Raw genomic sequence first — 15,026 nt, forward strand, 5'->3', positions numbered from 1 at the left:
AGGACCATGTTCATCCCCACCCAGCCACCCATCCCCATTTCAGGGAGATAAGCCCTTTCCCGCTTGGCCAAAAGAGAACTGGCATGGCTTACCCCACTCTCTAGGACTGGGGTGGGCAAACTTTTTGGCCCCAGAGCCACATCGGGGTTGCACAACTGTATGGCGGGCCGGGTAGGGAAGGCTGTGCCTCCTCAAACAGCCTGGCTTCCACCTCCATCCACCCCTTCCCACCCCCCCTCAGAACCCCTGACCCATCCAACGCCCCCTGCTCCTTGACCCCTGACTGCCCCCTCCCAGGACCCCCTGCTCCTATCCAACTCCCCCTGCTCCCTGATTGCCTCCCCCCAGAACCTCCACACCATCCAACCCCCCCCTGCTCCTTAACCCCTGACGCTGCCCAAGAGGAGCCGCGGGCCAAAGCCCTGCCCACGTGGCGGCATGGCTGCAGGGGAGGGAGGACAGTGGGGGAAGAGCCGTGGGCTAGCCTCCCCGACCAGGAGCTCAGGGGCCAGGCAGGACAGTCCTGCAGGCCACTGTAGCTTGCCCACCTCTGCTCTAGGAATACATCATCTGCCACTTCAACCTCCCAGGGTATAAAAACATTTGCCAACAGGAAAATAAGGCATCACCAGTCCTCATCACTGGGTACAACAAATGAGTAGCCATTGCTCATCCTCAATCCAGGGCTAAAAGAAATCCTCACAAGATGAAAGACAAGTGTAAATTGTTCTTTAAATCTGCATGGAATCTACCTCAGTACTATCAGTCAATGACTCTGTCTTCCCTGCATTCACATACTCAAACTTCTCATAGCTCCCTAGAAGACCATGTTAGCCTGGGTAGGTGTTAATAGCTAAGGACCTGAATCTTCTTTGTTCTTCAGCCTGTGTTGTACTTTTCACCAGTTCTCTACACTCACTTTGTGTAGATGTAGATGGAGACACAAGATGCCAGGCAGTGGAGAATTATGTCTCCTTGTTGTATGTCTCCATTGTACATATTGCACATAGCTGGAGACATAATATAGAAAATACCTCATCTTTATGACTACAATGTGCAAAAGCAAACAACAAAAATACAAAGTTTATGCTGCTCCTTGATGCATGTATATTTTTAACATATCTTGCAGTTAGTTTCCTTTTTTGTTCATCTTGAAGATATGTCTTTGCTCATGTGATATGTAGCACTGTAACGTAAGGAGCATGATGAACACAAACAAGAGGAGTGTTTCTTTAGCAATAACTATTTAGAAATTCCTGTCCAATCATGTGAGTTTCTAATGCTTTAGAGAGCAGAAGGTTCACCAATTATAATTTATATATAGTTCTTTTTGCAACAGCCTTCTCTAGGGGCTTCGCTCTCTAAAAAACAGTTCAGAAAAACAGTTAAAACTTCTAATTAGTATCACGGGCTTTAAGAAAAATAAGGGAAAAGTCTTCAGTCAGGCCAGACCAAATTCTCTGGCAGAGAATTCACAGCCAGGAGCAAAGGCTTCTAGATGACCACAAACATCCCTATGAAGAGAAGTCAAGCTGTAACTGATAAAGTACTACTGGCTTCTTATACACTTCAGAGTGAGGAACAATGTGGATATGATCACCTCAGCTAGGTGTTTAAGATGCTTGGTAGATAACCCTGTGGGTGTGGTAATAACGCTTCTACTCACATGACAAGAATACTAAGTGGACAGCTAACTAATTTTAAACACATTTCTTATCACCACCATTTCCCAGCACAGTACTGTTTTTTTTTTTACTTTCTCTTGTTTCTGTTAAAAAAAAATTGTCCAGGCGTATAGAAATACTGATTTTAATTAAACTGTGATAAATGTTAAGGTAAACTCAGGGCATTGATCTTTTTTCTTTTCCATAAGAAAAGCAGTAAACTGTTTAGACAAGGCAGAGTTTTGATTTTTCACACTTTGGTACTGGGCCCATTTTACAGAAAACATGAATTATTGCAACACAACAAAAATACAAGCTTGTCGTGATTTTAAAAGATCACCCACAAAAGTTTTGACATTAAAATCCTTAGTCTAAAAAAAATAGCACCAATGAGAGTAAAAGGCTTTTAAGAATCATTAAAATAGAATTCCTGAAATGCAGCTCTCTCCTTAAAACATTTGTATAAACACGTAATAAAAGGCAGATTTCACAGGGAAAAAATATTTTGCGGAAAATTACAATTTTTCATGTAAATTTAATGCCAAGACAACTTATTCCTCTTTTCCTTATCTTTGTTTGCTTTCCAAATCTTCTGCATTGTATTTATTAATTTTTCTTTTGATGAGGAAGGGAAGGATATAAAAACTGGGATAGAGAATTCAAAGATGAAGCTGAGTTGAGGTTGTGTGTGTTAATTCAGTCTGAAAAAAGGTCAAAGGCTAAAATAAATGGAGGACTCACATGAGGATTTTGTAATCTTCTTGTCTCATTTGAATTTAAAGTCTCAATTCTGCCATGAGCTCCATGTGGGCAGACTCCTGCAAACATGCAAAACTCTGTTCTTCTCTGTCGGGTTTTGCGGTCCACCCACTTGGAGCTCAGGGACTATAAAATGCTTTCACATTACAGTAAACTAGGGCTGGGATGAGGAATTAGTGTTCTAATCCAGATCCAGAATAGGTTTAGGGTTCAGAGTTTAGCTTTTGTTTCAAGAGTTTCACACGAGGTAGGCATGCAAATGCATGTGGAGTTACTCCAACTTTGCACACAGAGGCACCCAATTAGCCAGCTGCATGTGCATTAATGCATGCAGACTTGTCAGTTGCATGCTCACTTGAGAAGAGCATTTTGAACACCTGCATCACTTGAAAATCTGGCCCCATGTGTCTCCTGAGTCACATCTATGTAGTTTATGGGCGTGCAATGAAGAAGGGAGATGATAGGCTGCTTCTTGTCCCTGAGTTGCTTAGAAAGAATGGAGGTAGCACATAGGAGAGCGCTGTTTTGGAATCAGTGCATTCTCAAGTGGATGTCACCTGGGAACAGCTAACTGACAGGGTTTCCAAGTGCAGCTGGGGAGGAAGTGCCAAGCAGGACTGAGAGGAGAGCATTACTCAGTCTCTCCTCTGTGGGAAAACCCCTGTCTCCCATGGCTCTGACCTGCTTCCCCCTGCTGTCAGTTCCCAGCTGACTCTGGGCGTCAAGAGGAGGCAGGCTGCAGCTGCGGCTGGAGGTGGGAAACAATCTGCACGTAGATCAAAAACAGCTCAACACAGGGTAAGCGACACCATGAGAGGAGTAGGAAACATGAGAGTTTTCATCCACTGGAGATGATGCCCTCTTCTAGGACCTGGGAAGGAAATGCACAGGGGTCTCCTGGGGCAGAAGGAGCAGAGATAGGGATGCTCTCATTTCTCATGGATCCCTGTTAAAGTGGAGGCTGCCCTTTAGGAACACTGCTGAGCACAATGCAGAAAGACTTCTGTTTGCCCAGCTTTTCACACAGCCTGCAAGACTGTATGAGGGGGCAGGCAGATGTTTACTTGGCATAGGAGACAGAGGCTTCTCTTAATTTAGAAAAGCAAGAGATGCTTGAAGGCTGCGGAAAAAATGGAAGCCCTTCCAACTACTATCCAGAGTCCATTGGTCTGTCTAGTGCTCGATCCTTTTCTTAGATGCAATGGCATTTGCTTTCAGTCAAATCAGATATAGCAACACTTAATGCAATTCAGCAAAGCACTTCTATAAGCACATGCATACTATTAAGCATGGGCATAAAAAGTGCTTCACTTCACTGGGGCCACTGTTTTGAGTGAAGAACAGAGCTAGGAGAGGACAGAGGAGCTGAAGTCCTGGACTGTTTCAAAAGCATGGCAATATGCACATGAGGGTGCCACTTTTAGGAGAAGCTCTGCGGGGAAAAAAGTCTGACTTCCCTATCAAAGGGTCCTGCGCCATTAGTAGATCTATCAGAGAGACTGTTCATCATGGTATATGTACAATATGCAAGCGAGCCCTACACACTGGCTTGCCCGGCCCGTGATTAATGTATTTGATGGTGAAATCTTTGAGTCTAGGCTTTATCCAATTCAGGATCCAGCAAACGCCAGTCAGTCTTGGGAGTTTCTTTCAACGTTTCAAATGTTTGTTTTTTCCAGTAAAGGCAGGAAGTAAGGTGAGACCCTCAGCAAGGCGCTGGGGCAGCAGGTCTGCCATAGCCACCATCACGACGGCTGGACCTGATTGGGACGTTCCTTTCTCAGAGCATGGCAGTGGATTAGACAGGAAGGTTCCCGTGGCGCTAGATCCATATTTAATTGTTCAGCCTGAAGCCAGATTTTCAACCCTGGTCAAACCCAACTCAGCAAAGGGCATCATCCACTTCACAATGGGTAGCTGACTGCACCTGCCAAGGCCGGGGCCATGCACACAACTGGTGCTGGTGGAGGCCCACCTGTCCCACCTGTTTTGCACACCGTTTTGTGCCTGTGGGCGGGCAAAGATCAGAGTAAAAATGTGACCCTCTATGCTTCTTAACAGACATTAGCTACATGTGCAGGGATGGCAGATGAGATAAGAACAGTGAGACTCTGTCTGATAGACCGTATAATAAAAACTGACTCTCCCGGGGGAGGGCGAGGGGTGTTGAGCGTTTACTCCATGGCAGGAGGGTTTCCTATTCTGTTAACACGGGCCTGCTCCAGCCCCACTGTAGTCAGCAGGAAAAGCACCACTGACTAACCCGGGAGAAGAATCAGGCCAAAGCCCAGGGCAAAATTCTTAGGGTGAAATTTTGGCTGCACTGAAGTCAATGGAAGTCTTGCCATGGACTTCAAAGGGCCAGGATTTCACTCCTGGAGACTTACTGGGATCAGGATTGAGCAGCACTGTGTTGGCAACACTGTCCAGGTTTATAAAACAGTTAATAAAAATAAAGTTTTGCGGTTTTTAAAAAAAACCAGCATTGAACAAGATCGCTGCCCCTTCCTGCCCATTTCAGCACATTCGTTTGCAAAACGTTAAGAGAACATTTTCCTTTTCGACTTGGAGCCCAAACCCTCCAGAAACTGATGAATGTTTTACCTTTCTAGCTGTTCAGCAGTTCTTAATGTAAAAATTAAAAGAATGTTTTAAAAAGGAAGGAGTGAATATTGGTAAAACTACAGCCAAACACAAACAACAACATTTCGTTAGCTCTAACTAGAACAGTCATTCTATCACCTCACAGTTCAGTTTCAGCTACATTCAGGTCTAGGAATTTCCACATTCTCATGTAATGCCTTAAAGCAGCAACAAAAGTTTAAACACAAAATTAAACTTTAACAAATAAAAAAAATGTAAAAAGCGATTTGGTTCTTGTATCCCGCTTGTTCGTTCAGTAACCTGACAGGGTTCTTTATACCTGTGGCTACCGTTCTGATTTCTTAGCAACTGTTTTGAGAGGCTGGTTTGTCTTCACAAAAGCTTTGTTTCTACCTATTTCAAGTTTGGTTGCAGCACGCCAGCCAGGGGCTTTCACCACCCAGCCTCTGAATTGCTACTTTTCAATTGTACAGTAAAATGGAATGATTAATGCTCTGTGTCTCATCCACCATACCTACGCTCTCCTGGCTGGGGTAAGCTAGCTTCTGTGTTTGGTATTTTCTAAAGAGCGTTGTCTTCTGTCCCTTTGAAAAAGTCACCCTAACAGGTTCTTTGGTTAAAGAAAGTTTCCTACACTCTCCCTACAGGGCCACACTTCCTTCCCAAAGCGTGTGGCTCGGGGGACCATTTCCTACCAAGTAATGGAGCTTGTGGGCCATTCTCTTCCTTCCCTCTCCCACACAGGCAGTTGAGCTAGTGCATCTTTACCAGAAGAGACAAAGGAATCCCTGCTATTCACAGGCAAAATAATCCTTGAGCGGGGCAAACAGGTGCCGAATGACCGGGACGCTCCACGATCTCCCGAGTAGCTTCTGACGTGCTCCACGCCCCATGTTGGACACATCCGTGTAGTGAAGGGGGAAGCCAAAAATCCTGCAGGGGGAAGGAAGAGAGGAGAAGCTTTTAGAACAGCCTTTACACTTTGATGATGTCTTGTCCTTGTAGTCACTGGGTTATTCCTGAGGGCCAGAACCCTGACCCTGTGCATCGCCCAAGGCACTGGGCTTTGTGCATGAGTTCTCTGGGTGTTCCAGCGGAGGGATTCCCTCACCCACAGACGGTGAGCAACTGTACAGCTCCTGGACTGGAGGAGTTTTGGCCTGTGGCTCTTTGCAGTAGCACACATGTAGTCCATGCTCTCACCTATGCCCACTTCTGTGTTGTCCTGGAGACAGCACCCCCCTACCCTGTATGACACACAGTTGGTGTGGAGTGCCCTTGCATAGCATCACGGCATTATTTCTACACAGATGTCTCATGTGCTGGTCACTATGTTGTCTCACTAAGGGGCACATTTCCACAGGGATGAGGCCCAGACCCCCACTCTGTGGGCACAGTCTCTGCCTACTGTCTCTGCACTGGAAGTATAGGTGAGAGTCCTCAAGCATCTCTCTGATTTGTGCCCACAGTTCCATTTTAGGTACATGTTACGCTCACATTAAAGAAGCCCCCTCCTCCGTTTTACAAATCTGGTCCCAAGACCCTGACCCTGCTCTCACTGACGCCAATGGGAGTATTAGGGTATTTACTTCACATTTAGGACAGTGTTCCATATATGCTACATATTTTTTCTTTCCTGTAGAGATCTGTATCCTGAAAAATCACTTCTGCCCCCATCTGTAAAAGCTTGTCTAGTCTCATGATTCTGGTATGGCTTTTATGTTTCCACATGGCTATCACACACTTCCATACTCATGGTTTTCACAAACCTAACTCAGGTTTATGGGTTTTTTCAGCTTCCATTCAGGTGCTGAAATCTAGTGACCCACGCTACTGTTGGAGTACTTTTCCTTCCATTCATCTATGATCTTGGTTCTCTTGTATTACTGAAAGGCAGAGATAATCTCTCTTCTCTGAAGCCCAGCAACAGGCTCTTGTCATACGGAAAAGCCGATGTGCCGACAGTCAGGTGAAATGCAGTGACCGTGCTGCACTTGACTGAAGTGCAGTAATGTATTTATCTGAATGGCGGTCTCTAGTATTATTATTTATTATTACTGCTGTCCACTGAAACACGAGGCAAGTGAATATGTCCAATCACTTGCCTGAAGAGCTCAGACAGACGTGTCGGGCACTGGAGAATCACTGCGCAACGTGGAAACCAGTTTCCACAAGAACTGAACTTTGGAATCCCCCTGAACTAAAGAACAAAGCGCGTTCCACCATCACATGCCTGGACTAATTCCACTGAGAGAACCCCCACAGCAGAGCCCAGCTGTTCTGGCTGAAGAGACCCTGGATGCTCTGATTAACAAATTCCCCTTTCCTGGGGTGCCAGCTTTATTTAAAACATAACCAGGGAAGGGGAAATAAAAGAACCAGACGACACACCCAAGACCTCTCTGCCCAGGGATCAGGACTGGGGGCTCTTTCAGTCATTAAACTGCAGCAAGCAACAGCAAGAGGGAAGCCTACAGAGTCCACAAACCATTGAGAAGTCCCCCTTGTTGGCTCCCTGGGCCATCGCCCTTAGTGACAAGCCAGAAAGCCTGCAGTGTAAACTCCTAGGCCCCTTCCAAGGAGGGTCAACAGATTCTGCTTCTTGCTAAGGAACTGCCAGGTTAGAAAAGGCCACCTCCTATGCCTACTGCACACATTTCTCCAGTGTATGCTGTAGAAGTATTTCCTTTCCAGGAACCAGTTTAAGGCAGGGGGCTTCTAGAGTACAGCCTCACCCTCTTGGAGTCTCACCCTGAAGAGCCAGTGAACTCCATCACAGACTCCCATGGAAAGAGCTGGCAGATGCATGCAGCGCCTCCTACAGATCTTTAAGGGCTTGGCCAGACGGACCCTGCTACTGTGCACTAAAAGTTCCATAGACCCTTTGATCTGAATAGCAGTAGGTCAGTGCGCTCCACGGTACTTTTTGTTCACACTAAAAAGACCCACATGGCCAGTCAGTGCACGGCAGGCTGAAGCGCTGTGGATTTACACCCCAGCCTGCCGTGCACTGACTCTCCCTATAGACATGCCCTAGGCGTGTGGTTCTACCTAATCCCCACCTTTTTTTTCCTCTCCCATCCCTCCACCTCTCTCTGAGTCACCCCTTGGTAGTGACGCTCACCTTTCTAACTCAGTGCACCACAAATTGTCTTCTTTCCCATTCATGAGCACTGGGAGCTGCATGCTTCTCCCCTGCCTGAGGGAGTTGGATTTAGTCGTTATGGTTTGCACTTTCCTCAGCTGAAGAACAAAACAACAAGAGTTGACGTGAACTTCTGGGCTTAGTCTTAGGGATCAGATGAATGTTCTGTGGGCTATCCTGCAAAGATCTCGTCCTGAGACCAGGGCTGATCTACGCAGGGAATGATAAAAGGAGGGAGCAGGGATTTTGCATGCCAGCATTTTTAGTATTTGCACCAATATGCATCAGATGCCAGCAACGGATTCTGCAACCACCGGTAAGTCACCTCTGAAGAGAAGTGGTTGCACTCGCAGAAGAGGGTATTTGTAAAAAAAAGTATATGGAAATAGATGGAGCTACTTTTACCTGAGCAGTGAAATCCATAGCTCTCAAGAATTAAAAATATCTATAGAGAGATCCAGAGGGAGAGCAGCAATTTGTGGCTCCTGTAGGAATAGCGTTGGCATGTTGGGAACAAGGAAAAGTAGCAGGCCAGGGTTTGTGCCCATTAATCAGGACTGTGCCATATGGCATTAAGTCCCCACAGTTACAGCCAAACACTCAGCTTTGGGCCTCATTTGTACATTCTCATTTTTGTGTGGACAATACCTCAACAGAAAGCCCCTATGAACAAGACAGAAGCCCAGCATCATCTGTCTCACCAGATCCACAGAGCAGAACAGAGGGGAAGGTAAGGGAGGTGTGGGGGAGGGAGGGAGAGAGAGGTTGGAACCACAGAGAAATCCCTCATTAGGGTTGAAATGAGAGAGAATATCCACAAGTCCAGGAGAAAGCAGAGAATCCTTGAGAGTAAATCAACTAGAGCGTCCACCAGAAAGGACATCCCTTATTATAGCATGCAGTATTATGCGACGGAGCCCCAGGAGGTGCCTGCGTCCCGAGTAAGTGCTATTCGTGGCAAGCTGAGAAATACCAGACTGCCCCAAGGAAGAAAAGGGAAAGGGTTGAACAGCAAGTCTTACCTTTGCTATCCTACTGTACTCCAGGCAGTCCTGAAGCTCAACTCTATCAGTCCTGGAAGCTACCAGAGGCCTGAGAACAGGCAAAGCTCATTACACTCTACAATTAACTCTGTTCTCTAGTCCTTCATCAAGCTTTTCTTTTCTGCAAAATTCATTGCGTCCTCTGCTGTAGCAGGGAATGCGGCATCATTTAAAGAAAAGGTGAAAATCAAATGTAATCCCAGACTGCAAGTCAAGTGGGTGAAAATAAAGCCTCACCATTATCATTTCATACACATGAACACCCTTTGTGAAAGCCCCACACAGCCCTGCTCAGCATAAGCAAGCTTTACGCAAAAGAGGCAACAGACTCCAGAAACCTCCCAAAAGAGAGAAGAACCAAGCAAGGTCATGGGGGAAGCATGACATTAATGGCTGGCCGGGGCTTCTGGTTTTGTTCTTTAATTATAGTTGTAAGAAGTGGGAAATATTTATGACGTTACAAAAAAAAAAAACAACACACCAAGAGATCAGTGGAGTTTTTCTTGGATTCTTTCAAAGACAGTGTGACCGTTAGAGATCTACTTGTGAAGGGGAATAACCTGCACAACAAGTCTGGCAACCGATTACTAGGATTTGTGCACATTCTTTTTGTGCCATACCTAGCAACTGTATCCCTGACTTGTTGTATCATTTCATTTCCCACCTTAAAATGGCAGGCACAGGTGAGGAGAGAGGTCGTGAGACTCCTTTTTCCTACAATGTCAATGAGGGATGGAAACCAAACCTCCACCAGCTTGAGAAATATAAACAGAAAAATGAGTGTTCCAGTGGTAAAGCCCACTGATGCTCAAACGCTGATTCACATTTCTTGACTACTTAAGAGGCTTTAATGAACATGCCTATTTATTAGATGATGCAAGAGCATATAATCTATTTACAAATATCTCCTAATCACATCCCCAAAGTACGGAGCTCTGGGCTCAGATATCAATTCACTTTGAACCGCAGCGTTCTTTAAAGGAGGGTAACAACTGAGTGCTTCTTCCAAGAGAACAAATAAGCTGTTTCCTTCAAATATAGGACCACGCAGGAACCCAGCCGAAAGGCTGCTTTCACTGCTCCTGTCCTTTGGGACTTTAGAATCTTCCACTACACACAGCGAATCCTTGGGATGTACCAGACACAGATGTCACTTGTGTTGCCCACTCCCCCACTCTATCCCTTTCCGAAGTGCTGTGGCTTCCTTACCTGTAAAGCAGAATGGAGCTACAGCTTACAGAATTGAGCTGTTATCCCTTCCCTTCCTGCAATGTGCTGCCAGCTGTCTGAATACACAGATCCTAGGTCGTCTGTGAATCTCTCTCATACTAAGCTTTCCAGAGAGGAACAGTGCCTCTCTCCCTCTCCAGACCATACCTGCCTCTTCAACCACATTATAACGACATTGTACATGCCCTTGTTCAACTTCATTGGCTGGGGTCAGCCATATTACAAAACCAACCGCACCCCTTTACAGGCTGCTAGTGCTGTCTCCCTGCAGAGTTCACTTGTTTCAGGTAATGTACAATAGTTATGCAATTTACAGTGGCTGCCCCTATCCATCAGACACATCATGATGTGATCAGAAATGATTAAAGGGTCAGGGAATGATCCATAATAATACAATTATGGTGAGTCATTGACAGTCTCTCTCTCTCTCTCTCTCTCTCAACAGTCTGAAGGAAACATTTTTTAAAAATTATAGCAGAAGTGATGAGAGAGACACGGTGAGGCAGGTAATATCTTTATCTTTTATTGAACCAACGTCTGTTGAGGAGAGAGACAAGCTCGTCCAATGAAAGGTATTACATCACCCACCTTGTTTTTCTAGTACCCTGCGACCAACACGGCTACAACTACACTGCGACAATTGTAGGGTTTTATCCTGTTACAACTGTTGTGGATACCTGACCATTTTAAATTAATAGAAGCAGGTCAAGTAGCAACAACAGCTAGTACAGTCAGCCTCATTTAATCAGCTGTTGTTCAGAGGCACAGGTTCTAAATTGGGACATGTGGCTGGTAACTCATTTTCTGCAATGCTCTCAATAGGTTTTCATGGGTAACATTTTCAAGAGTGCCTAAGTCCCATTTTCAAAAGCCCCTTAGGATCCCACGTCTCATTAAAAGTCAATGGGACTTGACTCCTAAGTGCCCATCAATTTGGAAAATGGGATTCAGTCACTTGAAAATTTGACCCCAAACCCACCTCCGTGGGACACCACTAAGACCTCATGCTTTAATTTCTATGCTCAGTTACAAACACGTTAAAGTGCAACTACAGTTTTCAAAATGCAGATGTAACAGAAGCCAAGCAACTGCCCTTTCACTTTCCAAATGCCTATTTCCATCAGGTGCAGCTTTAACTATTTATAACTCCTAAAAGTATTGGCAATTAAAGTGCAATCAAGCATATAAAGTTCAGAAATCCATGAGGGATTCCATTGGTTTATTTTCGTCGGTATTTTCTTACTGAGTATTTTGATGTGTGAAAATTCCACCTGCCGTTGCTAGGAATCTCTGGTTAACAAGGTCACGATTAGCATCATTTTATTTAATTGCAATGTAATTGTATTATAACTTTTTCCTGTGAATTTGGTGATGGTGAAAGGGGCTGGACAGAAGGCTCAGGGAGGGTGGAGCCTCTGTCCTGTAGCTTTCTGAGGATGAACAGACTGCAACAATGCCAGCTTTCCCCATGTTGCCCTGCAAATGGGCCTTACTACGGCCCTGGATGGACCATCTCTGGGACGGAGAGTTTAGTTTGAGCTCTACGGTCCTTCCAAACCCTTGTTCCCTTATGCTGAGGCTGTCAGCAGGGGGAAGGCCAGTCAGTGCCACTCACAGTGGTGGGTTTTGGTCCATAGGGAACTGGAGTGTCAGTGTCCTTCTAAAAAGGCAATTGTGCATGTGGGTTTACAAACACTGAACTGGTATCTGTAGAAGCAAGGTCTCCACCTGGTGGAAACAGGGTAGTGTTTTGCTTAAGAGAACTGGGTACATTTATCACAATGTCTGTTAAACGTATCAAACCCAGAGTGCTGACCGTATCCCAATCTCACAGCACTAAGCAAGGGAAACCAAGTGCCCTGTGTGGCGGCAGAGGGGAATTCAGATTACCCACTGTCCTGTCAGCTGTACTAGAGTTTGCTGGAGCAACCCATTAGGATGGAGGATAACGAGTTTGAAATTCCTAGTACAGCTCCAGCAAACTGCACGAAGGGCCTGAGCCGGTGCGCCCTGCTATCCAGGGAAGGGTCCCATTGACTTCAATAGGCTTTGGATCAGGCCCAAACTCTACAATTTTTCCAGATTCACATAATTGCTAACGGTAAGTGCAATGCAGAAACAGAACCATTGTTACGACGAAGATAACAGAGCTCTGCAAAGGGCTGTGGGGTGGCAGGATAGTGAGTCTCTTTGGCTCCCAGGAGCTGCACGTGGTGCCGAGGAGAAAAGAACCGGGAGAGCTTCACAAACAGAAGAGTTACCTGTTCATCCCAGGCAGATTGCCCCAGAAATAGCGCGCTCTGTGTGCAGCTGATACCTTGATGGCATCGATCATAACAGGGTTGCACTGCATTCCAAGAGAGAAAAAGGGAAAAGATTAAAGAGAAGCAGCTGTGACCAGCATAAACCGCACCACCCAGCACTAACTGCAGCCACCTCCAGCAGCATTCCAAATCAACTCACTGCACAGAGATGGCTGGCGAACTGCCCTGCTCCTCAGGTAACCAGTGAACAAGGGCTTAAAAGGCCGTCTGTCTAGGACCTTAAATTTCCAAGCGCTGCCGCGGCATCCTCCAGCTCCCTGAAGTCCTGTGTGCCAGTGGCCAGGGCTGGAGCAGCATCCTCCAGCTCCCTGAAGCCAATGCCCAGCATGGGAAGTGCATTCTCCGCTACATACAATTTTAAAAACTCAGTAGATCCTCTCAGAGGGAGCCAGCATAAATGTCTGTCTGTTCTGCGTGCGTACAGGGCCCAGCGCATTGGGGTCCTGATCCAGAATCAGGAATCCTAGGCGCCAATGCAATACAAATGAATAACAATGACACATGTTGATCAAATTCCAGTGTCTCACTGTTCATTACTTTGGGTCAGGGACAGAATTATCCTCCTAGGCAGAGACTCTTACAAGACGCAATAGACGGGCTGCAAATGATGCCACAGAAGTTGCAGCCTTCTCTGTAGCACCGTCTTTGTTGTTGTGAGAGTTAATGCTTTGCACTTCCCTAAAACCTTCCAACTGGAAATATCAAAGCACTTTACACTAATCAACGGCAGCTCACAATCCTCCTGCCAGGCTGCTAAGAACTATTAATCCCATTTTACAGATGAGAAAACTGAGGTACAGAGAGGGGAAGCCATTTGCCCAAGGTCAGAGAGGAAATCTGAAGCAGAGCCAGAAATAAAACCTATATCCTCCAATTTCCAGCTCTGTTCATCATCCTCTAGAACATCCTTTCTCCCTAATTGTTTTGTTTGAGCTTTTTAACCTCAGGTCCCTATACAACCACCGCCCATACATATTCTTACAACCCAGCTTCATCCCAGGATGCAAGAGCCTGCCCGTTCTAGGCCCTTGTCTGCAGAGCAGGAACGCAGGGAATGGTCTGCAGTGACTCCTACCTCCAAAAATCGAGAAATGTCCCTTTTATCATTGACTCTCATGGCCACGACATTCTCAAACATCCAGAAGAAGGGTCGCTCTTCCCCTGCCTTGGGACGTGCGTAATTGAGGAGATGATAGAACTCGAAGAACAGCCTCCCAGTTCCCTCTGCAATAGGGAACGTATAAGATTGTGAGGGCTTACCCCAGCCCAGAAAGAAGAGAGAGACTCCCGTCTCCCGGAAGAGCGATGGCACAGGCAGGAACAACAAGAGCTTCCCTCACACAGCGCTGCAAATGCGTCTCCACCCTGATCTAGTAGTGGGACCCCTTCCAGAGGTAAGACAAGCTCAGTCTCCAGGGTCCATTCAGTCCTGGACCTCCCTGCAGCAGGTGCCAACTGGGAAACATATTAACACCATTTATGGTGGCAGTTTTGGACTCCTGTCCACCAGGAACTGGAATGAGACACCAAGTCATTTCCCAGAAACCACCAAACAGTCACCAGAGCAGATGGTAGAATCTTGGAGCCAGCACCAACCCCGGCTGGATATGAACCAGTGGGCTAGAGGTGAAATGTTCCATTCCCCATTACCCACCACCTCCCTCCAGAAACAAACAGTCTTACCATACAGACCCTTTCTGGCAGGATTCACAATAGAGAGATCGTTACAGGGACTTCCACCAATCACCAAGTCAAAAGGACCCCATTCCTCAATCTAGGAGAGACAATCAGATTCAGTGTCAGTGAACACCAGGTAACAGCCCTTTCCCATTAAAGTATGTGCCACTGGGGGCACGACAACAATTGTATCACAGGTCTGCACACTCAGCTCACACTTCTCCTTTTCAGTAGTAAATAAAACAAAGTAAATCCCCCTGGGCGTGGCAAGTGTGTTTGCCAGCCCCTCCGTAGAACACATTTCTCTTGGTTATGCTCACGTTTCTCTTGGTTATGTTCCTGACATCATGCACATATGTGATGTTCCCTTCATGCCGGACAGTTCCCACAGCAATGGAATCTTCACAAATCTCAGAGGCAATGTATTTCTCCACTTTAATGCCTAGGTCCTTCAGAACCAGGTAACCTGTTGGGGAAAAGACACCCAGCTTGAGTTCTGGTCAGGTGGTTCTCATCAGTCCCCCATCCTCCTCCATCGGCCCATAACACACACTCTGTGCCACCCTGGTGCTTCATGAGC

General features: G+C 46.2%; 1 protein-coding gene across 7 annotated transcripts in view; it reads right to left on the bottom strand.

Annotated features, from left to right (window-relative positions):
• Window positions 1-1,809: 1,809 nt before the first annotated feature.
• The window catches only part of DNMT3B (DNA methyltransferase 3 beta), a 49,377-nt gene continuing 36,160 nt past the window's right edge, over window positions 1,810-15,026 (bottom strand). For 5 of the 7 annotated variants that reach the window (XM_084645995.1, XM_084645990.1, XM_084645992.1 and 2 more), the window contains 7 exons: window positions 14,767-14,912; window positions 14,453-14,543; window positions 13,845-13,993; window positions 12,707-12,792; window positions 9,195-9,264; window positions 8,152-8,270; window positions 1,810-5,960 (listed from right to left, as the gene is read on the bottom strand). In XM_084645995.1, the coding sequence (XP_084502121.1) occupies window positions 5,819-5,960; window positions 8,152-8,270; window positions 9,195-9,264; window positions 12,707-12,792; window positions 13,845-13,993; window positions 14,453-14,543; window positions 14,767-14,912 (803 nt within the window). In that variant the 3' untranslated portion in view covers window positions 1,810-5,818. The remainder of the gene's footprint in view (window positions 5,961-8,151; window positions 8,271-9,194; window positions 9,265-12,706; window positions 12,793-13,844; window positions 13,994-14,452; window positions 14,544-14,766; window positions 14,913-15,026) is intronic. The other 2 variants (XM_084645994.1, XM_084645996.1) reach the window with 2 other exon arrangements.

Source organism: Lepidochelys olivacea, assembly GCF_965140295.1.
Source record: "Lepidochelys olivacea isolate rLepOli2 genome assembly, chromosome: 13".
NCBI lineage: Eukaryota > Metazoa > Chordata > Testudines > Cheloniidae > Lepidochelys > Lepidochelys olivacea.